General features: G+C 43.0%; 1 protein-coding gene across 1 annotated transcript in view; it reads right to left on the reverse strand.

Annotated features, from left to right (window-relative positions):
• SETD7 (SET domain containing 7, histone lysine methyltransferase) overlaps positions 1 to 27,456 on the reverse strand; it is a 50,689-nt gene that overhangs the window by 20,844 nt on the left and 2,389 nt on the right. The window contains exons 2-3 of the mRNA XM_040331202.1: positions 10,769 to 10,898; positions 531 to 732 (exon numbers count right to left, since the gene is read on the reverse strand). Coding sequence (XP_040187136.1) covers positions 531 to 732; positions 10,769 to 10,898 — 332 coding nt within the window. The remainder of the gene's footprint in view (positions 1 to 530; positions 733 to 10,768; positions 10,899 to 27,456) is intronic.

A 27,456-nucleotide genomic window follows, 5' to 3' on the forward strand; every position in this document is an offset into this window, starting at 1 on the left:
GCATGCCTGAGGTAAGGGCAGGTGGATTTCAGGAATAAAATGCTACACGATTCATCTGCTCTTACTCAAGATGGCCAGAGCCAGAAATGCTAGGGGTGTGGTTTGTAGGGGTTAGATGCAGTGGAGTTCCATTTAAAAAAAAAAAAAAAAATACCTCTAAAAACTTCCGCTTTAACAAATTTATCATGTTCATCCCCTAATGTTCAAGTGACAGAATGCCAACATGTGATCTCTATGGCAGTGGTCATCAACCCTGTCCTGCAGGGCCCACTAACAGGCCAGGTTTGCAAGATAACTGAAATACATCACAGCTGATATCATTTGCTCCTCAGTGATTGCAATATTCTAGTCTGCATCTCCCCAAGGTAATACATAAAACCTGGCCTGTTAGTGGGCCCTGCAGGACAGGGTTGATGACCACTGCTCTATGGAATACAGCTCTTTACAAAGCCTTGCTAAAGTAGTCTGCTGCATGTTCATATTTTCTATAAAGTCAAGGTTAAAAAGTGAAATGTATACAATTATCTTACTGGGTAGTAAGTCCAGCAGATGCCATGTCGAATGTTGTCTTTATATTGACCTTTGAATATCAACTTTCCATCTGTGTCAAACTCCTGTGCTGGTCCATTCAGCTCCCCATCCACATATGTGCCATGTAGGACACCTCCATCCTCATATGTATACACTCCTTGTCCTTGCAAGGCATCGTCAACATAAAAACCTTCCAAAGTACTGAAAGAGATAACATTACAATTACACAACTGAAACCCAAACACAGTGCATTATATACAAGTCATATTACATATATTGTTCTACAATTAATTTACAGAATTAGTGGTCATCAATAAGTTGACTCTTCTGCCACACATAGCGGACATGCAGGTTTAGCTGTGCTTTCACAGACTTTTATGATGTCCCATGCTTTTGGTGCAGTTTCAGAAAGCACACCAAAGATGCAGCATGCAGGAGTTTTGGTGCAACTTCTGAAATTGCAGGACCTTAAAAGGAGAAGTTTACCCTTGGGAACAGGTTACATGTTCCACCCATTTTTAGGGTGGAACATGCAACATGCTGCAGCCGCTACCACGGTGCTGTGGAGTGCCATGGTAGTTCATTGATTCTTCCAGTCAGTGTATCTGTGTGCCTGTACAGATACACTGACAGATCTGCAAGGCAGCAGCGATCTGATCGCTCGTGCAGCGCTTTACAGGTTAAAATAAAGTTAATAAATGCACATTTTCTAACCTGCAAAGTCTATTAAAGTGCAGCTAATCCACATGAAAACCACAAAAGTGCAGCAGTGTGTACTTCTATTGTATAATGAAAACCCCAAAAATAAAATAAACAAATATTTAGGCCAGTTGCACATGGACATAATAATTTACTGATGTTTATTCTTGGGATCTTGTTGACAGAAAGATCCTGAGTAAAATGTTACGTAACGACCTTACGTATACAATCCTTCAAATGCAATATATTTGTGTATGTGTGTAAATTACTGAACTTAAAGGTAAAATTTTCTATTTTTGTTTTACGGCTCTGTACACAGCTGTGCGCAATGTCCCATAGACAACAATGCATCTATAGTGTCAATAAGGTAGTAGTGCGCTGCCACCTAGTGATAGAAATACAGTGCCTTGATAAAGTATTCACACCCCTTGAAAATTTTCTACATTTTGTCATGTTACAACCAAAAACTTAAATGTATTTTATTTGGATTTTATGTGAAAGACCAACAAAGTGGCACATAATTGTGAAGTGGAAGGAAAATGATAAATGATTTTCAAAATGTTTTAAAAATAAATATGTGAAAAGTCAATACTTTGTAGAACCACCTTTCGCTGCAATTACAGCTGCAAGTCTTTTTGGGGATGTCTCTACCAGCTTTCCACATATAGAGAGAGAAAATGTTTGCCCATTTTTCTTTGCAAAATAGCTGAAGCTCTGTCAGATTGGATGGAGAGTGTCTGAACAGCAATTTCCAAGTCTTGCCACAGATTGTCAATTGGATTTAGGTCTGAACCATACTAACACATGAATATGCTTTGATCTAAACCATTCCATTGTAGTTCTGGCTGTATGTTTAGGGTCGTTCTGCTGGAAAGAACCTTCGCCCAGTCTCAAGTTATTTGCAGACATATCAGGTTTTCTTCTAAGATTTCCCTGTATTTGGCTCCATCCATTTCCCATCAACTCTGACCAGCTTCCCTGTTTTGGCTGAAGAAAAGAATCCCCACAACATGATGATGCCACCACCATGTTTCACGGTGGGGATGGTGTGTTCATGGTGATGTGCAGTGTTAGTTTTCCGCCACACATAGCGTTTTACTTTTAGGTCAAAACTTTCAATTTTGGTCTCATGTGACCAGAGCACCTTCTTCCACATGTTTGCTGTGTCCCCCACATGGATTCTCGCAAACTGGACTTCTTATGGCTTCTTGCCAATCTTCCATAAAGGCCAGATTTGTGGAGTGCACGACTAATAGTTGTCATGTGGACAGATTCTACCACCTGAGCTGTGAATCTCTGCAGCAGCTCCAGAGTTACCATGAGCCTCTTGGCTGCTTCTCTGATTACTGCTCTCCTTGCCCAGCCTGTCAGTTTAGGTGGACGGCCATCTCTTGGTAGGGTTGCAGTTGTGCCATACTTTAATTTTCATGTGATGATGGATTGAACAGTGCTCCATGAGATGTTCAAAGCTTGGAATATTTTTTACAACCTAACCCTGCTTTAAACTTCTCCATAACTTTAGCCCAGACCTGTCTGGTGTGTTCCTTGGCCTTCATGATGCCGTTTGTACACTAAGGTTCTCTAACAAACCTCTGGAGGGCTTCACAGAGCGGCTGCATTTATACTGACATTAAATTACACACAGGTGGACTTGATTTACTAATTAGGTGACTTCTGAATGCAGTTGGTTCCACTAGATTTTAGTTACGCGTATCAGAGTAAAAGGGGCTGAATACAAATCCACGCCACATATTTGTAAAAAAAAAAATCTTCCACCATAATTATGTGCCACTTTGTATTTGTCTATCACATAAAATACATTTACGTTTTTGGTTGTAACATGGGAAAATTTCAAGGAGTATGAATACTTTTTCAAGGCACTGTAAAATAGTTTACAGCTACTGCAATCACTGAATGTGTTCCCACATCCACAGTAAATCAATATAAAAATGTGTGATTGCTCTGCCTCAATAACAAGGTAAGGTATCGAATGAAACGTGACAAATAAAAAAAAAAAAAAAAAAAAGTTATTATATATATATATATATATATATATATATATATATATATATATATATATATATATATATATATATATATATATATATATATATATATATATATATATATATATATATAATCAAAGAAATCCACCTAAATGGAATATGAATAATAAATCTTCTTACGACTTGTGCAATTGAGAGACTCCATTCAATAAAGTGCTTCACAGAAATAAATACCAGTGTTTCGCCAATTTCCAGTTTGTGCTCCTTTTACCAGGTGAAGTGCAAGCTCACCTTCATTATAGACCCCAAAATAATCAAATAAGCATGTAGGCAGATCAATCTGATGGGCAAAACACTGGTATTCAGGTTCCTTTAACCTGCCTGGCGGTATTCCCGAGTCTGACTCGGGGTTAGATTTTCCTGCTGCGAGCGGTAACCCCGAGTCAGACTCGGGCTTGCCTCGCTAGATCCACAGGCATGGTTTACTTACCTTGTCCCTGGATCCAGCGATGCCACCGCGCTGTGTGAGCGAGCGGGACCTCGCTCGATTCACACAGTGCCTCTGTGTGACGCCGATCTCCGTTCCCTGCGACGTTACGACGCACGGGGACGGAGAACGGCGCCAAATTCAAAAATGTAAACAAACACTTTACATACAGTATACTGTAATCTTATAGATTACAGTACTGTATGTAAAGAAAACACACCCCCCCCCTTGTCCCTAGTGGTCTGTCCTGTGTCATGCATGTCATTTTATATAATAAAAACGTTTCTTTCTCCCTGCAAACTGTAGATTGTCCATAGCAACCAAAAGTGTCCCTTTATGTCAAAAATAGTTTTAGATCAGCTAAAAAACAGCGATATTAAATTATAATCACTTGCAGAATTGTGCGATAGCGATTTGTGGGGAAATTCGTCATAAAAAAATAAAATAAAAATAATGACAGCAACAATTCTGCAACTGAGCAAATTTCAGTGATTTTGATTTGATTACATTATTGAATAATTTTTATTATAATTATATTATTTGTTATAATTATTTATTATATTATAATTTATAATTTTGTTTTTAAAAAAATGTCATACCCGGGATGCCTATTAGAATCTTGTTTGGTCAGATTTAAGCGAGTTATTTCTAAAAATTACAGACCTACAGTATAAAACGCCAAATTTCCTTGCAAATAATGGTACCGCTTTCAGCATGTTTTTTCTGAAAGAATCATACCGCCAGGGAGGTTAAGAGCAATAGGGTTGCCTCTACAAAATGGCTCCACACAGCTCACAAGCAGGTCAACAGATCGAAAAGAACAGCCTCCTATAGTGCCTGGGTAATACATTCAACAAACCGCACAGACTAGGGTTGTCCCGATACCACTTTTTTAGGACCGAGTACAAGTAATGATACTATTTTTCATGTACTTGCCGATACCGATACTTTTTTTTTAAAATGTGTCCCCTAATGCAGCCGTGCCTGCCCAAATGCAGCTTTGTGTACGTCTCCAGCCAGGCCCCCCCCCCCCCAGTCTAGTTGATCAGCGCTCGGGGAACAGAACAGCTTTCATTTGAATAGCTGTGTGTTGCCCGCCGCGCTACGTCATATATAGCCCCTTCCCCTTGTCCGGGCACTTTGATAGACAGATAACCCGTCCAATCCTAGTATGGGTGGTCTATCAAAGTGCCCGGACAAGGGGGAGGGGCTATATATGACGTAGCGCAGCGGGGAACACACAGCTCTTCAAATGAAAGACGTTATGTTCCCCGAGCATTGAGCAACTAGACGGCGACAGCAGCTCTCCTGTCCTCCGGTGGCATGTTTTACATACCCGAGGACTGCTCTGCTCTCCGCCTCCTCTCCGCCCCTCTCAGTCTCCTCAACGCCCCCTCTCAGACGATAAAAAAAAAAAAAGTATCGGTAAAGCATCGGGAGCATTTGCGCGAGTACAAGTACTCGCGCAAATGCTCAGTATTGGTCCCGATATCGATACTAGTATCGGTACAACAGACTCTGCTTCATAAAATACATTCACACTGGGCAGCACAGTGGTGCAGTGAGTAGCACTTTCGCCTAGCAGCAAAAGGTTCGCTGGTTCGAATCCCAACCACGACACCATCTGCCTGGAGTTTGCATGTTCTCCCCGTGTCTGCGTGGGTTTCCTCCGGGTACTCCGGTTTCCTCCCACACTCCAAAGACATGCTGGTAGGTAAATTGGATCTCATCCAAATTGGCCCAGTATATATGTGTGTATGACTGTGTGTCCCTAGCGTGTCATGATCCTACGGGGTAAAAATTACCGCACCAACCATGCAGATACTGGCTGGAAAAAGCGCCCAGAGGCGATTCAGTTCGCATGCGTTGCGCTATACAAGTCATTCATTCATTCATTTATCTGGTAAAAACAGGCATGTAATAAACATCCAGCATCTCACATAATCCAGTGAATACCGCCAGGTTCAACCTCTACACGTTACGCCACCAACGCACGCGGCTTCATCTGCATTTGCCATGTGCACTGGCCTGTTTGAACCCCTAAAAACTGGTTCTACAGCTGTGTGCATTGCCCCATTTAACGGTATGGGTCATATTTGCTGGGCCTAAAGTGATGGGGGGCCATTTTTTGCCACTGAGATGCAAAGTAGAGTGGCATATGTACACCCCCATCATTTGCAGTTTAAGAGGAAGCAGTTGGGGGATGGCAAAAAACCAACATGCATCAGATTATTTTTCAGACGAGCATCACTACTGCAGTTGAAACCAGGCGTAAAATAACTAAAAGGCAAAACTTTTTTACCCCCCCCCCCCCCCCCATTTTGAATACAGTAAGGAGGAGTGTTTTTTTTGCCATCTATGTCCCATTAGGGAGATCTTCCTCGATTTCCTGGCCCTTAGACACAACAGAAGTGAGAGAAAATCCCTCCAAAGTGGGGGAAATCCCTGGTAGTCCCCACTGAAAGCTTTCCCTTATATTCCTGTTCTGGCAAACACATACATTTTAAGATTTTGATTTATTTTCACCGGTAACGTTTACCGGGATAGAGAGGGTGAGGCTCCCTAACACAGACAAACAAAAACCTGACAGGTGTTCAAATCCCTCTCCATTCTATCCATCTAAAAACAACGTTTTGTCTTAAAAATTCGAATTTAATATTGAACTCAGAAAACATTGCACAACTTTAGGAAGCTATCCAAAGAAGAGTCAAGGCTTCGATCTCTTGCTCTGGATGGCTTGTTATGCTATCACTTATTTAACCCCAGGCTTATTCATGACACAAATAACAATGCATTTATAATCTTTCAAAGCACAAGTTTATAACAGGGTGTAATACTTTTTGTCATTATGATAAGTATGTCTGCAGCCTTTCATTCACACAAAGTCTGCTATTCAGCAGTTTCAGCTGCCAGGCAGTAGGCCAAATAACTGCATGTCGATCAGAAAAGTCAGTGGCAATGTTCCCACAAGCAATACAAGTCCATCCTGTTTTCCCTCCATTAGTTCTGCTAGGGTCTACTAGTCTATGCTTTGCTTTCATCATGCCATTGCACCATGTACAAGTCACTAAAGCCTCGTACACATGATCGGATTTCCATTGGACAAATCTGTGGAATTTTGTGTGAAGGGCGTTGGCCGAGAACTTGGTATGCATACAGACGGCAAAACCTTCTCAGCCAACAAACAGAAACAACGTGTTTTTTTCCCAGCTCTTTAGCGCTACCCTTTGGGCAACTTCTGCTAATGTTTTGCTATGATTAGCATTGCTTCTGAGCATGCGTGTTTATACTTTGGATTTTTTTTCCCGACGGACTTGTGTACAGACGATCGGATAATCCAACGGCCCACATTTGTTGGTCGGAAAATTTGAAAGCATGCTATTCAAAATTTGTTGAAGGAAAATCCGACAAAAATTGTCCGATGGAGCATACAAACGGTCAGATTTTCGGACAAAACTCTTCCATCACACGTGTTGTCAGAAAAAATTTGATCGTGTGTACAGGGCTCTAGTGTGTGTGTGAGAATAGAGATAGATACACACACACACACACACACACACAATCTCACAAAAGTGAGTACACCCCTCACATTTTTGTAAATATTTTATTATACCTTTTCATGCGACAACATTGAAGAAATTATACTTTGCTACAATGTAAAGTAGTGAGTGTACAGCTTGTATAAGGCTCACACTGGTGCGACACGACAGTCGTATGACTGTAGATCCGACTTTGCCCTGCGACTTGGAGTTCGACTTCAATGAACAGGGATCCGACTTTGATCCCCGACAATACCAGGCACTGTGTCTGGTATGAATCTTTCTCCACACCAAATATTTTTTTTTTGTTTTTAAAAAGCCACGCCCCCCCCCCCCCAAAAAAAAACAGACACTGCAAGGTGTTTTTTCACATTAATGCATAGGATACATGCATTAAGGTGAAAAAACCTGAGGGTTTACAACCCCTTAATGATGGCGATCCGACTTTGAGTCTACTTCAGGCCATTGAATATCACTGAAGTCGGATCAAAGTTGGATCAAAGTTGGATCAAAGTAGTACAGGGAGCATTTTCAAAGTGAAACCGACTTGTGTTGGACCAGTTAAGACAGCTCTCATAGGGGAACATTGATTTTCACACATAATACAACATGAGCTCCCAGTGCCTAACAGTGCACATTTGCTGTCCCCTCAAAATACACAGCCATTAATGTCTAAACTGTTGGCAACAAAAAAGTGAGTACACCTCTAAACGAAAATGTCCAAATTGGGCCCAATAAGTAAATTTCTCTCCCTGGTTTCATGTGACTTGTTAGTGAATGGGGAGCAGTTGTGTTAAATTTGGCGTTATCGCTCTCACCCTCTCAAACTGGTCACTGGAAGTTCAACATGGTACTTCATGGCAAAGAACTCTAAGGATCTGAAAAAAAGAATTGTTGCTCTACATAAAGATGGCCCAGGCTATAAGAAGATTACCAAGAGCCTGAAACTGAGCTGCAGCACGGTGGCCAAGACCATACAGTGGTTTAATAAGACATGTTCCACTCAGAAAAAACCTTGTAGTCGACCAAAGAAGTTGAGTGCACGTGCTCAGCGTCATATCCAGAGGTAGACGTATGACTGCTGCCAGCATTGATGCAGAGGTTGAAGGGGTAGGGGTCAGCTTGTCAGTGCTCAGACGATACGCCGCACACTGCATCAAATTGGTCTGCATGGCTGTCGACCCAGAAGGAAGCCTCTTCTAAAGATGATGCACAAAAAAGCCCGCAAAGAGTTTGCTGAAGACAAGCAGACTAAGGACATGGATTACTAGAAACATGTCCTTTGGTCTGATGAGATTATTTGGTTCAGATGGTGTCAAGTGTGTGGGGCAACCAGTTGAGCCTATAGGTGGTGGGAGTGTCATGGTCTGGGGCTGCATGAGTGCTGCTGGCACTGGGGAGCTACAGTTCACTGAGGGAACCATGAATGCCAACATGTACTGTGACATACTGAAGCAGAGCATGATCCCCCTCCCTTCGGAGACTGGGCTGCAGGGCAGTATTCCAACATAACGACCCCAAACACACCTTCAAGTAGACCACTGCCTTGCTAAAGAAGCTGAGGGTAAAGGTGATGGACAGGCCAAGCATGTCTCCAGACCTAAACCCTATTGGGCATCCTCAAACAGAGGGTGGAGGAGCGCAAGATCTAACCACCATCAGCTCTGTGATATCATCATGAAGGAGTGGAAGAGGACGCCAGTTGCAACCTGGGAAGCTCTGGTGAACTCCATGCCCAAGAAAGTTAAGGCAGTGCAGGAAAAAAAAAAAAATGGTGTCCACACAAAATATTGACACTTTGGGCCCAATTTGGACATGTTGCCAGCAGTTTAGACATTAGCGGCTGTGTGTTGAGTTATTTTGGGTGGGTTACTTCCCTTTCTTCTTGCATACATCGCAATCGCATCATTATTTTATAAGTCAGGGGTCTTTAATCTCCCAAAATAAAAAGGGACAGTTTACTGCCCTTCAAACCTTAGAGGGGCCAGACTGTGGCTCTGGCATTGGTGGGAGTAAACAATAGGCTTGGTGGTCAGTGGTGGTACTCGAGTATAAGCCCTTTTTTTGGGCTGAAAATTACCCCCTTTGGCTTATACTCGAGTCAGTGTACCCGAGTCCATTGCCACCCGACCTCACCGTGCCCATTGCAGAATCCGATCTGGGTTTCCCCTAGTCCGTGCAGTGTTAAAAACTTGCGCTCCTCCTTGTGCTGTTCAGTGATAGGCGGAACACTAGTTTTCCCAGCAAACAGTGTGTTCAGTGTTCCGCCTATCACGGACGCCCTCTCGTCCATGATAGACGAGAGGACGAGAGGGCGTCCGTGATAGGCGGAACACTGAACACAGTGTTTGCTGGGAAACCAATGTTCCGCCTATCACGGAACAGCACAAGGAGGAGCGCAAATGGGCACAGTGAGGTCAGGCTGCAAATGGGCATTGTTGACCCTCTTTTCCGCTTATAGTAGCTGCTGCATTCTCACCCTAGGCTTATACTCGAGTCAATAAGTTTTCCCATTTTTTGGTGGTAAAATTAGGTTCCTTGGCTTATACTTGAGTATATACGGCAATTGGTTTCAGTGAGAGGAATAGTGGCCCCATCATTTGTGTCAGTGAAAAATTGTGCCCAATTTCTGGCGGGAGAATTATTTTTCCCCATCATGGTGCCAGTGGAAGGAACAGTGCCTTGTATCAGTGAAAGGAATACTGCCCCAAGGGCCAGGTAAAAGGCAAGCACAGGACCACAGTTTGGAGACCAATGGTATAAGTCATACACAGAGCAAAAGAGACGATAGGGTAAATGCACGGATCGCATACAGTAAGAGGATGGAGATGAGGTGTCAACACAGATAAGGGGGGGAAGGGGAGGGGAGATAAAGGGTTTTAAAAAAAAAAAAAAATCCCACAATCAAATAAAATCTGACGCAGCTTAGCGTTAATTACAAAAATTCTCCATCCCCGTTGTGAAAGGAAGGAGACGGCTCTCAAATGTAAAAACTTGCAGGGTTTACATTTGTGAGTGCTGTGACTGGCCACCACAGGATCACAAGCCAGACAGCCACCCTGATTGGCTTTGTGAATTGTGCCTGTATGTGATCTGCCCTGCCCAATGATGAAGGTAGGCATTATGCATCTGGCATGCTCACAAATAGTAAACAGCATCATTTTTTAGCGCCTCTCCACAGTTTTTTTTACACTACAGCAGTATTGATGTGGTTAAGCATCTTAATAGATAACCCGTACTGAGTGAATATTGAGGCTCCTCCTGCTGACATCTTAAGAAAATGCTAGGTACCCAGCATTTTATTTTTTTCCCTAAAATAAAAAAAGGAAGCCTTTAGTATCACTTTAGGATACATAGGTCTTGCTATTTCTTAATATTCTCAGATAACCAAAAACTATTCTGGATCAATTCCAGGCATTTTCAAGTGTTTACGGTCTATTGGATCAAAGTATTGTGTGGGACAGTCACAGCTCTCCTGTCAAAATGCATAGAAGCAGAGCACTAACCTTCCATCAAAGAAGAAGAATTTGCCACGTCCGTTTTTTTCACCATGTACAAAGTGCCCTTCAAAGCGATCTGTGGAGCTGTAACCGACAATGCAGAAGCCATGAGGCAGACCATCATCATCCAATTGTCCTACATAGAAATGTACTAAGTTAGACAACAAGTTTCAGGGAGTTCATTCAATTTATCATTTAAAAAGAATAACAATGAAAAAAAAAAAAGAAAAAAGAAGAAAAAGAAGGAAGAAGGATTGCAATTTGTATAATGAAATCAGAACTGAAATAAGTAATTTTTATAACTTTTATTCTTATAGGATTTTTTTGTTTAGAAAAAATTGTTTTATATATGTTTTTTCTACTTTATGCATACAATCTAAGTATTTCATACAAAAAGGATTCCAAACTCACTATTAGGTATACTTATAAAGCCGCAAGTGTGACATTTACTGCAGGTGAATGTTCCTGGTGTATTTTAACCATTTGCCTACTGGCCAGTTTCACCCCCTTCCTGCCCAGGCCAATTTTTAGCCTACAGCCATACAAACACTGTATTCATATGAAAAAAAGTTTACATTTTTTTAGTCAGATCAGTTTTTTTTTTTTGCTTAACGGGAAATGAGAGATCGCTGTTCATAAATTGATCAGTCATTTCTCCCCCTAAAAAAAAAAAAAAAAAAAAAAAAAAAAAAAAAAAAAAAAAAAAAAAAAAAAAAAAATCGGGAGTTGTGCGTTTAGACACACAGCTCCCGGTTCTCGCTCTGTAACGAGCGGCCGCGGGTGCCCCTAGTGGCCACAATGCAAAATCACGTTATATTACGTGATTTTGCGCAGCCGACCTGCCGCCGTAAAACTACGGTGGGCGGTGGGCAAGCGGTTAAAAGGGGTTGTAAAGGTTAGTTTTTAATTTTCTAAATAGGTTCCTTTAAGCTAGTGCATTGTTGGTTCCCTTACCTTTTCCTTAGATTTCCCTTCTAAATGTTTTTTTTCCCCCTTTGTCTAAATTTCTCACTTCCTGTTTCTCCTCAGTAAACTTGCCCCCATCATCCGAGCGGTGGAAAGTCAGCCAGAACAGTTTACTGAACAGCTTACTGAGGAGGAACAGGAAGTGAGAAATTCAGACGAAGAAAACAAAGAAAAAACACATTTAGAAGGGAAATTGAAGGAAAAGGTAAGTGAACCAACAATGCACTATCTTAAAGAAACCTATTTAGAAAATAAAAAGTGAACCTTTACAACCCCTTTAATTTTGTTTGGAAGCTGTTTGAATGAAATTCCAGGCAGATTTGACAGATTTCAATATAATATGTACAATTTTGTCCAAACAAAAACCACATTCACACTTTGAATTTCAATCAAGAAATATTTTCCATCTTGCCCCTTGGAAATTTCTTATTACTATGGTCCATGGTAAATGTTAACCTGACCGTGAGCTGCACAATTCTGGCTAAAATGAGAATAAAAGTTTTTTGCTTTGAAAAAAGATCACGATTCCCACGGCGTAATATAAATTTCACTTCGTAAGCAACAAGTGTTAAAAAAAAAAAAAGGGTTTAGTCTTTAAGTGGTTATACTGGCCTCATTTACAGACCAAAGTTTCTTTCCTTGTATCTTTTATTTTTTTGGTTCTTTTAGACCTTTCTCCCAGCGCTGACAATGTTGATTTTCTTTTGACAGCTCTGAGTGAGAGTAGAGAATGACTTTGCACTTAGTTGTGCTCATAAGTTTACATACCCTGGCAGAATTTATGATTTCTTAGCCATTTTTCAGAGAATATGAATAACACAAAAAACATCTTTCACTCATGGTTAGCGTTTGGCTAAAGCCATGTATTATGAACCAACCATGTTTACTCTTTTTAAATCATAATCACAACTGTACATGAATACATCGTAGAAATTCTGGATCATTGGGGTGGAGGTTGAATCAAGAGAGATTATTTTTAACGATTAATCGTGCAGCTCTATCCTGACCCCTCTCAACCTTTAAAAAATTGAAAATAGGTTCCAAAATCTAATTTCGAGTGCAATTTGATGGTGTATGTTAGGCCTTGAAAAAAGTATTCATACCCCTTGAAATTTCCCACATTTCGTCATGTTACAATCAAAACCGTGAATGTATTTTATTGGGATTTTATGTGATAAACCAACACAAAGTGGCACATAATTGTGAAGTGGGAGAGAAAAAAAAAAAAGGGGATATGGTTTTTTTTTCAAATAAATATCTGAAAAGTATGGTGTACATTTTTATTTAGCCCCCTTTACTCTGATACCCCTAACTAAAATCTAGTTGAACAAATTGCCTTCATAAGTCACCAAATTAGTAAATAGAGTCCACCTGTGTGTAATTTAATCTCAGTATAAATATAGCTGTTCTGTGAAGTCCTCAGAGGTTTGTTAGAGAACCTTAGTGAACAAACAGCATCATGAAGGCCAAGGAACACACCAGACAGGTCAGGGATAAAGTGGAGACGTTTAAAGCAGGGTTAGGGTATAAAAAAAAAATATCCCAAGCTATGAACATCTCAGAGCACTGTCCAATCCATCATCACCTGAAAATGGAAAGAGTATGGCACAACTGTAAACCTACCAAGACATGGCCTTCCACCTAAACTGACAGGCCAAGCAAGGAGAGCATTCATCAGAGAAGCAGCCAAGAGGCCCATGGTCTATATGCAGAGATCCACAGCTCAGGTGGGAGAATCTGTCCACAGGACAACTATTAGTCATGCACTCCACAAATCTGGTCTTTATAGAAGAGTGGCAAGAAGAAAGCCTTTGTTGAAAGAAAGCCATACGGAGCCCCTTTTTCAGTTTGCGAGAAGCCATGTGGGGGACACAGCAAACATGTGGAAGAAGGTGCTCTGATCAGAGGAGACCAAAATTAAACTTTTTGGCCTAAAAGTAAAAACACTATATGCGGCAGAAAACTAAACACTGCACATCATGCTGAACACACTCCCCTACTGCGAAATGTTGGTGACAGCTACATGATGCGAGGATGCTTTTTGGCAAAAAATTTGAGACTGGGGCAGCGGTTCACCTTCCAGCAGGACAAGGACCCTAAACATACAGCCAGAGCGACAATTAATTTTCATGTGTTAGAATGGCCCAGTCAAAGTCCAGATCTTAATCCAATTGAGAATCGGTGGCAAGACTTGAAAATTGCTGTTCAGACACTCTCCATCCAATCTGACAGAGCTTGAGCTATTTTGCAAGGAAGAATGGGAAAAAATGTCACTCTCTAGATGTGCAAAGCTGGTAGAGACATCCCCAAAAAGACTTGCAGATGTAATTGCAGCGAAAGGTGGTTCTACAAAAAAAATTAACTTGGGGGGGCTGAATACAAATGCACCCCACACTTTACACATTTTTTATTTATTTTTTAATAAAAAAAAAAAACATTTATCATTTTCTTTGCACTTCACAATTTTGTGCCACTTTGTGTTGGTCTATCACATAAAAACAATTCACATTTTTGGTTGCAACATGCCAAAATGTGGAAAAATTTCAAGGGGTATAATTAAGGCACTGTAAGTCCACTGCTATATGAAATCTGCTGTGTGTGTAAATAAAGCTGTGCCGATACCTTCAAAGGGAAGATGGCCCAAACTGTTTAAAGTTGCTGTTAAAATTCCCCTTCGACAGTAGCCATGCTCTGTTCTATAATAAGCACTTGTTCTAATATTGACCAGCATGTCATATTGGCAGCAATATGAGACAGCACTGCTCAGAGCACAAGTTCTGGCTCTTGTATGCAACAACCATTTGACAAATATGGATGTTCATGTAGCCAGTGTGCTGCCAACAAAACCTATCATAGGAAAACTGCTGTCTACTAATTGCAGCATACAATAAACCAGATCAGTAATAGTTAAATATCAGCTATAAAAAGGGGGAATATATTTATATTTATATATATATATATATATATATATGTTTTTTTGGGGGTTAAATTTAGTTTATAATGGTGGACAGAGACTTGAAGGCGCCTTGCATATCATTCTAGATTGTAAATTAAGGGTCTGGACACTTACACAGACAAATAATAAGGTCCATGGGCTGGTGTGCATTGTCTGTAATTTTATATATATATATATATATATATATATATATATATATATATATATACACACACATATATACATACATATACACACACACACACACACACACACACACAATGCCTTCTAAACTGCTCATAAACACATATGAAAAATATATGATATGCATAGGACTTATTTTTAACCCCAAATGGTTCTGACAAGACATTTGCAACTCTATTGCAGTTGGCTGCTCAGTATTTCAGGTGCAAGGGCCACACATCCGCCATCAGCCCATCAACTTGTTTTTGAATCTCATTGTGTGGCAAACATGTTTGATAAAATGTTCTCCAAGGGCTAATTTCTGGCACTTCTCACAGGATCATTGTGGAATAAAAAGTAAAAACTGCATGTGCATGACCAGCTTTATAAACAGGATCACACAGTGCTGGATAGTATTTGAACTGAGGTAGCCCAATACTTAGAATGCCTGTCCAGCCTGAGCTTCCAGCAATATTTCCCAGAATAAATCCCTTAAACCATCATCTTCCTAATCTCTGTCTGCTGTCACAGCACTGTAGTAGATCTCCGCTGTCTACCAACAAAGGAGATTACTGTTGGTGTTGAGTACGAACTAGGTGAGAGGTAATTCATGGATGCGTACATAACACTAAAAACAGCCCTGCTTTACCTTGTTGGTGCTTTAGCTATATAATTATTATACAGGATTTATATAGCACCAAGAGTGTACACAGCACTTTACAATATAAAAAGGGAGATAGCACAGTTTTAATTCAATGCAAGACAAGATGGTTAGGGCCCCTGTAGTTACAATTGGCCCTTCCCCGTCACCTTCTTCCCCGCCCACCAATGTATAAAAAACTCCAGCTGTTTGTCTGCATGGGTTGTCTGATAAAAGGGGGTAGAGCTCCGCATATTGGCCCTGCCCATCCGACATCAGAGCTTCAAATTTGACAGCTCCACTCACTCTCGCTGTCAGTGCGGGCGTACGCCCCCAGCTTGCCCACCAAACCCTGGCTGTGCTGGATGGATGGACTGCTGCAGGTCTTGTTAGGCTGCATTCATTTGTGATCCATCTGATGCTGCCATTCTTCCCTCGGCTCCTGTATGCTGGTAATCAAGATTGTAGAAGACAAGTGTGCCATGTTTATTAATTGGTGTCTCCGCAGTTTAACTAGTTCCCGAACTTTGCACTCTGCGCGCAATTCATCCACGAATCTTGCACTCTGCGGGCAATTCATCCACGAACCTTGCACCCTGCGCGCAATTCATCCACGAACCTTGCACCCTGCGCGCAATTCATCCACGAACCTTGCACCCTGCGCGCAATTCATTCCTCAGGCCTGCACGTAGGGCCAGCGTTTACCAGTATACAGAAGACATAAAAAAAATCAGGTGAAACTACCATGGAAAAAATAAAAAAATAAAAAACTCAAAAACGCAATACAAGAATCTTTTTTAGCTGGTTCCCCCATCTACGCAAATCGATAAAAAGCAAAAAATGCAGCGCTGCCCTAGACTATCTATAAAATTGTACAAATGCACATAAGTGCAATGTTAAAAACCTATAAAATGAATACCAATGTATTGATATATAGTAGTGAAGGCATCACCAAACCCCACTGCAAATATATTTTGAGAAATTGCAGTGTGTCAATGTGCAAATAACGGTGAAACCCCCTACATACAATAACAGAGATGCAAATCAACCCATGTATTAGAACATAGTAGTGATGGTGTCACCCTCTCGGCAAAAGGTAAGAAATATTGCAGAGCTGCAATGTGCAAATAGTGGTGAACCCCCCCTATAAAATATGTATATCAATTGTACATTATGGATTATATATAGGGCGTTGCACCCTCTTACCTTTGTATGTATATGAAAGCTCAGATATATTAGACACAAAGGATTTATGCATCTCATATCTGAGCTTCCATAAACACACATATTTTAGCAACAACCTCTCCAGGTTTTTCAAAATACATTTTACCATTATATTCCTCGTTGGTTTATTCTTTTGGCATGTATACATGTATTTTTACGTGTGTGTATATATATATATATATATATATATATATATATATATATATACACACACACACACACACACACACACACACACACACACACACACACACACACACACACACACACACACACACACACACACACACACACACACACACACACACACACACACACACACACACACACACACACACACACACACACACACACACACACACACACACACACACACACGCCTTTTTTAGATTTATGTATATTTTCTGTTTGAGAGAATACACTTACAAATTCATTTTTACTATGATTTAGGCACCATACTATTAATATTGATCTAATTTATTTATAATTTTGTATGTTTCCATAGCCATAGTGTATAACTGCCCCATGTTATTGTTGTATGCTGAAAATTGTCCCCCTAAAAGCGTGGCTGGTAACTGTAGTCCCACACTCGCCAGTGATCCATAAATAGTTGTGGAGGACCATTTTCACTTTAGGCCTGTAGAAGGACCTGGAGCTCCGGGCGCGTAGCCTTTTCTCTGCTCGTCAAACACAATTGTTTGTTGTTCCGGTGACGTCATCTCTGGCCACGTTCCACGCTGGCTTCTGTTTCCTGATGGCCACAGGGCACACAGAGTATTCAAAACCTCTCCCTGCAAAGCCCAGAGAATGGCACGGAACCCACACAGATGTTGAGGCATGGCACCCCCGCCCCTATCCCTGGATTTGATGAGCTTGTTATATAAAAAAATAAAATGTATCCTGCAACTGTTTTTTTAACCTAGCGCATTAAAAGATTGTTTTAACCACTGCACTCAGGTGGTGTATCCCTTTGTGTCTTGACACAGAGCTGGCTATACTCTGAGGATAGCTGCCACTTTTCATGTTCCATATATACAGGTGACAGAGCCCGCTCTCCTTTATGGTTGGTTGTAAAATGGACCACCTGTTTGTTTACATCCGGCTGTCATCTGATCCACCAAACAGATGGTGAACGGATCCCCATCCATCTATTTTTAGTGGATAGGATTGGATGTCGGCAGGTGTAAACAAACACATGCATGTTAGACATACCAGTAACATTTTTTCCATCAGTCTTCCACGACCGCATCCGAGAGATCGTAGCTGCTCCCTCCAATCACAGGAAACACCCCCACTCCCGAACTTAAAGGGGTTGTAAAGGTAAAAAAAAAATCCCTAAATAGCTTCCTTTACCTCAGTGCAGTCCTCCTTCACTTACCTCATCCTTTGATTTTGCTTTTAAATGTCCTTATTTCTTCTGAGAAATCCTCACTTCCTGTTCTTCTGTCTGTAACTCCACACAGTAATGCAAGGCTTTCTCCCTGGTGTGGAGAAAGCCTTTTGAGGGGGGAGGGGGCGAGCAGGCAAGTCAGGACACTCTACTTTGCAGATAAAGGAGCTGTGTGTGAGTGGGCGTCCCGACTCTCCTGATCGCCCCCTCAAGAGGCTTTCTCCACACCAGGGATAAAGCCTTGCATTACTGTGTGGAGTTACAGACAGAAGAACAGGAAGTGAGGATTTCTCAGAAGAAATAAGGACATTTAAAAGCAAAATGGAAGGATGAGGTAAGTGAAGGAGGACTGCACTAAGGTAAAGGAAGCCATTTAGGGAAAACATTTTTTTACCTCTACAACCCCTTTAAGTGGAGACTTCTCCCCACAGGTTCTCAGTTGTAGTAGAGTGCCTCCTACCCAGCTGAAACACAACATTGTATAAACAGCATAAGGGCAGGCAATTGTCCTAAAAGATTACGGGAAAACAAGTTACTGGCAAGTCTAGCTTGAACTTTCCCAAAATGTCTTTTAGGACAGCACCTGAGAGGATAAATGAGGACTTACCACATTGGGGTGGGACAAAACCTTTCTACCAAAGGCTTAATCCCCCAGAGGACTACAAATCTAGTTTAGCCACTTCAACTTTTTGCGATTTGGCACTGCATCGCTTTAACTGACAATTGCGCAGTCGTGCGACGTGGCTCCCAAACAAAATTGACGTCCTTTTCCCCCCAAAAAATTGAGCTTTCTTTTGGTGGTATTTGATAACCTCTACAGTTTTTATATTTTATGCTATAAGAAAAAAAGAAAAAAGGACCAACAATTTTGAAAAAAAAAAAAGCAATATTTTTTACTTTTAGCTATAATACATTTCCCCCCAAAAAATATAACATTTTTTTCTTTCTTTCGTTTATTGATTGGATTGCGCAAAAGTTATAGCGTCTACAAAATAGGGGATAGTTTTATGGCATTTTTATTAATTATTTTTTTACTAGCAATGTCGGCGATCAGCGATTTTTATCGTGACTCACATTATGGCGGACACATCAGACACCTTTGGCGCTATTTCGGGACCATTCACACAGTGATCACTGGTATAAATATGCACTTATTACTGTGTAAATGTGACTGGCAGTGAAGGGGTTATGTGTGTCCTAGGGAGTGCTTCTAACGGTAGGGGGGGATGGGTTGTGTGTGTGACACGACACTGATCACCGCTCTCAATTACAGGGAGCTGTGATCAGTGTCCTGTCACTAGTAAGAATGGGAAAATGCTTGTTTACATTAGCATCGAGTCCACAGGACCTACGATAACACTCAAGGAGCGTGCGCGCCCACAATGCCGTGTCTTAAAGGCGACGTACAGGTACGTTAATCTGCCTGTACGTGTCATTCTGCCGATGTATATCTGAGTGAGCCGGTCCTTAACCGGCTAGAATGACAAACACAAGGTGGATAAGCTTGACCACGTTGCTGTCTTGGAAATTTGTTCTTGGGTTAGCACCAGCCCTTTATGTCCAAGTGGCTGCAAGAACTCTCCTGGAGTGAGTACGACTCCCCAACAGACCAGACTGAACATAAGCTTCCACGATAGCCAACCTTGGCCATCTGGCTATGGGCTCCTTGGTGGCTCCAGCATACAAAACAAAAAAGGAGTCCAAGTTCCTAAAATCCTTGGTCACTTCCAAATAACAGAAGACTGTTCTCTTTACAGGTATGAAAATTATTTTTGTCTCCCGAGAGACTGGGACAAAATGTCGGAAGGACAATGTCTTGGGAGCGGTGATCAACTGAAGAAATCTTTGGAAGAAAACCTGGGTCTGTTTTTAATTCTATTGACAAAAAGGGCTCCCTAATAGACAGCGCATGCAGCTCACCATTCCAAAGTCACTGCAATTTAAAACATTGGGGGTTATTTACGAAAGGCAAATCCACTTTGCCAGTCGCTGTAGATCTGAGGGGGACATGCAAGGAAAATATAACACAGCATTTTTGCTTGCACATGATTGGATGATAAAATCAGCAGAGCATCCCCTCAGATCTACAGCAATCGCACTTTATTCAAACAGATTTGTATTTCTCAATGGAACACAATTGTGGTGAATACCCCACTCATAGTCCAGACACTTGCTCCAGCTTTCCAGTGGATGAGTAGGAAAAGTCTGTAAGAGCCTGGCATTGCACCAACAATCCACTGATTGTGAGGATTTATGGGGGGGGGGGGGGGGTTTTATTGGGGTGTAAGGTGTTTTTTTTTATATGGGCACTTTGACTGTCTTAAAAACTAGCTGTATCTGTTATGTAATGTGTAAATGTTTACAAAGCACACGCTATACTGTACATTGCACTTGCTCAATTGATTTATGGCTCAGGCCTTGTGCACATTAGTTGCTTTTCTATCTCTCCTAGACACCTTTCCGTCTGGCAGTGTCATTTTGGCAGAAAAAGCACTTGACACTTGTAAACGCATTTAGGTGCTAATTAATTTCATTGGCCAGAATAATGATTTATTCTGGCCTTTTTAAAATGAATTGGCACTCACCATTAAAAGCGATTACCCTCAATGTGTATTTATACTCATTTACCTGCGTCAAGTGTTTATTTTTATACCCAAACGCCGCCGCTCCTGATTGCACTTGCAGTGCATTTTCTTTTCTGCCTCTAAAAGCCATGGACACATAAGCTAACATGTAGGGCCATTTAGAGGCAGGGAATTATAATTTCTTCTGGTGTTCTTCTTGCCACTCTTCCATAAGAACCTTTCACACTGGAGGCATTTTTCAGGCTCTTTAGTGCTAAAAATAGCACCTGTAAGCACCTAAAAAAAAAAAGACTCATCTGCAATCCCAGTGTGAAAGCCAGAGTCCTTTCACACTGGGGTGCTGCGCTGGCAGGACGTCAAAATAAGATTGAACGGCAAGAGTCCTGTCTGAAGCAAACCAGGCACCGCTCATCACCTGGCCAATACCATCCCTACAGTGAAGCATGGTGGTGGCAGCATCATGCTGTGGGGATGTTTTTTAGTGGCAGGAACTGGGAGACTAGTCAGGATTGAGGAAAAGATGAATAAAGCAATGTACAGAGACATCCTTGATGAAAACCTGCTCCAGAGCGCTCTGGACATCAGACTAGGGCGAAGGTTCATCTTCCAACAGGACAACGACCCTAAGCACACAGCCAAGATAACAAAGGAGTGGCTACGGGACAACTCTGTGAATGTCCTTGAGTGGCCCAGGTAGAACCCAGACTTGAATCCGATTGAACGTCTCTGGAGAGATCTGAAAATGTCTGTGCATCGACGCTCCCCACCCAACCTGATGGAGCTTGAGAGGCCCTGCAAAGAAGAATGGGAGAAACTGCCCAAAAATAGGTGTGCCAAGCTTGTAGCATCGTACTCAAAAAGACTTGAGGCTGTAATTGGTGCCAAAGATCCTTCAACAAAGCATTGAGCAAAGACTATGAATACTTATGTACATGGGATTTATTTTATTTTTAATACATTTGCAAAGATTTCAAACAAACTTCTTCCACGTTGTCATTATGGGGTATTGTTTGTAGAATTTTGAGAAAAATAATGAATTTAATCCATTTTGGAATAAGACCGTAACATAAGAAAATGTGTAAAAAGCATTGTGAATACTTTCTGGATGCACTGTAAACCTTTACATATACCCTAGTGAAGTGACTGGCATCAGGCGATACACAGAGATGGAAGGGACACACAGAAACAGAGCTAAGGCTGTCAATCACAAACTGTGCCCTCCCCTGTCACCATTTTTCCCTTGGTGTCAGGAAAAACGGGGTTACTTACCGGTAACATCCCTTTTCCTGGAGTCTTTCAGGACAGGTACTGTAGAGAGACACAGGCTCCTCCCCTCACAGGAAACACCGCCTTCCAATTAAGAATTTAAGCCTCATCCTCCCTCAGCTCCTCAGTTTTTTCCAGAGTACCTCCGGCCAGCTGGGGAGACACAAGAACACGTCATAAAAGTATAAAATTACATCTTACCTGACGGCCTCGTCTGATGAGTTTCCATAATATCCCCTACAACAAAGAGGGTGGGTACCAGTGCTGTCCTGAAAGACTCCAGGAAAAGGGATGTTACCGGTAAGTAACCCCGTTTTTCCCTGTTCGTCTTTCAGGACAGGTACTGTAGAGAGGATAAGCGAGCACCTTACCCTAGGGTGGGACAACTGCTTGCAGTACTTTGCGTCCAAAAGCCTGGTCTTTGGTTGAAAGTAGGTCCAGTCTGTAATGTTTTACAAACGTTGAGAAACTAGACCATGTTGCAGCCTTGCAGATCTGCTCCGGGGAAGCACCAGCACACTCTGCTTGGGAAGTTGCTACTGCCCTGGTGGAATGAGCCTTGATACCCTGTGGAGGCTCTACTCCCCTAGAAGAATAGGCTAGAACGATGGCTGTCCTTAACCACCTGGCTATCGTGCGTCTAGAAGCCCTAGACCCTTTCTTGGACCCAGAAAACAAAACAAATAGTGAATCAGCTTTCCTGAACTGACTTGTGTAATCCAAGTATTGTAGGACACACCTCCTAACATCTAGGTTGTGAAACTTGTGTTCCTGTTCCCTCACAGGATTTGAACAAAAAGAAGGCAATGTTATTTCTTGACTTCTGTGAAACTTAGAAGCTACCTTTGGTAGAAAAGCCGGATCTGTCTTAAAAATGATGCGATCCGGAAAAACTTGAAAAAAGGGGACCCTAATAGATAGGGCCTCGAGTTCGCTCACTCTCCTGGCAGTAGTGATCGCTACTAAAAATACTGTTTTGAGAGTGATCACTTTTAAACTACATTTGTCTAAAGGCTCAAATGGTTCTACTGTAAAGGCTTGAAGAACCAATGAGAGATCCCAAACTGGGAAGTTGGAGGTTTTAACAGGTCTCCGTCTACTCAAAGCCTTAAAAAATCTAGAGACCCAAGGGTCAAATGCTAGTTGTTTTTCAAAAAATACACTTAGCGCTGACACCTGACCCTTCAGCGTGCTAGTTGCCAACCCTTTATCAGCTCCAGCTTGAAGAAATTCTAAAACAGCCACAGAGCTGTTGACACTGAATGAGCTTTCTGCACACCAGATGTTAAACCGTTTCCACACTTTTTGGTAAATGGCTTGCGTCTCCTTCTTTCTACAGCTTAGGAGTGTTTCAACCAAGCGTTCTGAAAACCCTTTGCCCCTCAGCAGCTCTTCCTCAGAAGCCAAGCTGCCAGGTTCCATCTCTCTACCTGCGGGCAGCAGATTGGACCCTGCAAAAGGAGATCCTCCCGAATTGGTAGAATCCAAGGAGATTCTATCGATAGATTTTTTAGGATAGAGAACCATGGTCTCCTGGGCCAATGAGGTGCGATGAGAATGAGTGTTGTGTTCTCCCCCTGCAGTTTCCTCAGGACTGCTGGTATTAGAACCGGAGGGGGGAAAGCATAACACCTGGAGAACTTCCAGGTTTGGGCCAGAGCGTCCACCGCCAGAGCTCCATCCCATCTGTTTAGGGAAAAAAAGAGCCGAGTTTTGGCATTTTCTCTTGAGGCAAATAAATCCACCTCCGGAAGACCCCATCTTTGAGTGATCGCTCTGAAAACTTCCTGATTCAGAACCCAATCGCCCTCCCTCAGTTTCTTCCTGCTGAGGAAGTCTGCGACCTGATTTAATTCTCCCTTCAGATGTATGGCTGAGAGGGACAAGACATTGGCCTCCGCCCATATGAGAATAGATTTTGTCAGATCCCATAAGGACTTGCTCCTGGTGCCCCCCTGCTTGTTGACATAAGCTACTGCCGAGGAGTTGTCTGTCCTGATTCGAACATGCTGTCCCTGCAGCTCCTTCTGAAAGGCTTTGAGGGCTAACTCTATCGCTTTTAGTTCTCTCCAATTCGAAGATTTTTGCGAGTCCTCTTTTGCCCAGCGACCCTGTGTCAGAAGGGAGTCCAGGTGTGCTCCCCAACCGGAGCCACTGGCATCTGTTGTCACTGTTCTGGAAATCGGGGAGATCCAATCCAGGCCCTGTAAAAGGTTCGCCCCCTTCCTCCACCACCAAAGGGACCTCTTGATGTGAACCGGTATGGATATCAGGGAATCCAAGGATTCTGGTTTGTGGTCCCAAATGTTCAGTATGAACAGTTGTAGAGGTCGGAAATGCAGACCCGCCCACTGCACTGCAGGAAGACAAGATGTTAATAACCCCAGAGCTGACATGACTTTCCTTATCGGAAGCTGGCCACTGCTCTGAAGAAGTGATATTACATTGTCCACCTTCTGAACTTTTTCTATTGGGAGAAAAGTCATCTGTCTGGTTGAGTCCAGTACATATCCCAGAAAAGTGACTCTTTGGGAGGGTGTCAGGCTGGATTTTTCCAGATTGAGTAACCAACCTAGGTTTTCCAGAATCCCCTTTGCAACCTGGAGGTCCTGGGACAACCGTGTCGGGGAGTCTGCAAAAAATAGCAGATCGTCCAGGTAAGCTACCACCAGGATGCCCTTGAGACGTAGAAAGGCTAGTACCTCCACCATCACTTTGGTGAATATGCGGGGGGAAGAGGAGAGCCCGAAGGGGAGTGCTTTGAATTGCAGGTGAAACGTCCCCTCTCTGGACCTCACTGCCAGTCTGAGAAATCTCTGATGGCATTCCGCTATTGGGATGTGTAGGTAGGCATCCTTTAGATCTATGGATGCCATGAAGCAGTTCGGAAGGAGGAGTGTCCTCACGGAATAGATGGAATCCATCCGAAACCGTTTGTACGTGACCGAGGTGTTTAGAGGTTTTAAATTCAGTATAAGCCTGAATTTCCCTGAAGGCTTGCGGACCACAAATATGTGGGAGTAGAAGCCCTTTCCTATCTCCTCCGATGGAACCCGAACTACCACCTCCTGATCCTCCAACTCCTGAAGAGAGGAGATCAGAGCCACAGATTTCTCTTTGCATTGGGGCAAATTGGTGACTAAGAGTCTGGATAGGGGGGGACTTGAGAACTCTAGTCTGTACCCTCTCCTTATGATCCCCAGCACAAATTGGTTGCTGGTGATCGTCTCCCATTGTGGGAGAAAGGCCCCCAACCTTCCTCCCACCTTGACTCCGTCACTGAGGTTTTTGGGGCTGTTCAGGAGCACGAAAAAGTGCCCCGGCACGGCCTTTCCCTTTTGGTCCCCAAAACTTTTTCTTTCCCTCAGGTTTGGGGACTTCCACCTTCTTTTGGGTCCAGAATTTTTTCTTTGTCTGTCCCCCAAATTTTTTCTTTAAGGGGAAAGCCTTCTTCTTGTCGGCTGTACGATCTAAGACAGCCTCCAAGCCTGGCCCAAATAATAAGTCTCCTGTAAGGGGGATCCCGCACAATTTAACCTTTGAGGCGCTATCCCCCTGCCATGTCTTGAGCCAGAGAGCTCTTCTTGCAGAATTAGATAGAGCTGCAGATCTGGCAGACATGCGGATTGACTCTGCTGAGGCGTCCGCTACATACCGTACGCCACTCAGTAAAGTTGGAAAAGAGGAAAGTATAGTCTCTTTTGGCGTTCCGGCCTCAATATGTGCCTTAATTTGTAAGAGCCAATGCTCTAAATTACGGGCCACTACTGTTGCTGCCATAGCTGGCTTAAGGTTCCCCTGGGAAGCATCCCAGGACTTTTTTAATAGCGAATCCATCCGCCTGTCCATGGGGTCTGAAAGGACCCCCATGTCCTCAAACGCCAAGTCCGTATGTCGGGATACCTGCGAAAAGGCGGCATCTAGTTTGGGGGATTTGTTCCACACTGAAGCCTCCTCTTCAGAAAAAGGAAACCTCCTCTTCAAAGAGTTTGAGAAGAAAGGTTTCCTCTCTGGGTCCTGCCATTCTTTTTTGATGGCATTGACCAGTACTTCATGGACTGGAAAAACCTTTTTCTTTTGTTCTCCCAAACCACTGTACATCTGGTCATGGAGTGACAGTGTCTTTTTCTCCTCAACTATCCCTAAAGTAGCGTGGATAGTTTCCAATAACTCTTCCACCTCTTCAAGGGAAAGCTTGTAGCGAGAGACCTTTGAGGACCCTGCCTCTGTCTTCTCACTATCTGACTCCTCTTGGGAGCTAGAAGCGGCACTGTCTTGCTCCTCCTCAGCATCCTCTCTGATATCCGCAGGTTTCTCTCTACTCCCAGAGGGAAGAACCTCAGGATTCGGTGGAATTACCTGTTGCGCTACAGAAGGGCTGCTTTGGGGCAATTGAAAATTAGCAAAAATATCTTTAAACGATTGAAAGGTGCCAGAAAGCTCTTTCATAGAAGCTGCTAATTCAGATGCCTGCTCTGCCTCCCTTTCTTTAACCAGCCCCTCAATACATCTCCTGCAAAGTGCTTTGTTCCAACTCTCACTAAGTGAAGATCTGCAGGAAGGGCATTTCTTCCTGCTGTGGGCTGATTTTTCTGTGGATTTCTGAAAAACACAGAAGAAAGTGGAGGCTAGATTAAAAGAGAGACCAGCGCATAACACAGGTAACCACCAGGAGTGTTCTAGGACCAACCACCACCAGGGTTCCAGACACACTACACTAACAAACTCCCCGACCACCAGGAGAAGAAAACAAAAAAATCACCAGTGAAGCTGTACAACATGATAAGGGAACACCACCCCAGGGTTCTCCTTACCTTAGAGTGGCTGGTGCTGTCGTCATCCGGAGGTGCACGGGAAGCCTCTGCTTCCGACATCTCGCTGAGGAATGTGGTCGCGACTGCCTGCCAAAACGCCGACCCTACGGCTGAGAAGAGAGAGGCCGCACCAGCCCAGCGTCAGGCCTTTTCACACTGCAGCGTCTGGGACCAGTGACGCGTATCCGGCGGAAGTGCCCGCCCCCCCCCGGAACTGACGTCACTCGTCATCCGGTCCGGCCCAGCTCCTGGCCGACTGTGAAATCTCACAGGGAGCGTGCACCCCGCCTGCAGCGCCACCCCTGTGCGTTTAGTGAATAGGCCTCCGCGGCTGAATCCACCCCAGGAATGTCCGCGGGACGCTACACGGCGATGTCCTGGGTAAGTGACTTCCCCAGTCAACCAGGACGCCATGCATTTAAAAAATAGCCCTGAGCCCAGGGAGAACAGGTCCCCCCTCTCAGGAAAACTGGCCTCAGCTTCCCCAGCTGTCTGGCCCTTGGCCCCCAGCGGTGTCTCCCCTCCGGAGGAAACACCATAAACTGAGGAGCTGAGGGAGGATGAGGCTTAAATTCTTAATTGGAAGGCGGTGTTTCCTGTGAGGGGAGGAACCTGTGTCTCTCTACAGTACCTGTCCTGAAAGACGAACAGGGAAAACTTGTCAAAAGTGACTTGTGCTGATAGCAGAGGA

Source organism: Rana temporaria, chromosome 1 (genome assembly GCF_905171775.1).
Source record: "Rana temporaria chromosome 1, aRanTem1.1, whole genome shotgun sequence".
Classification (NCBI taxonomy): Eukaryota; Metazoa; Chordata; class Amphibia; order Anura; family Ranidae; genus Rana; species Rana temporaria.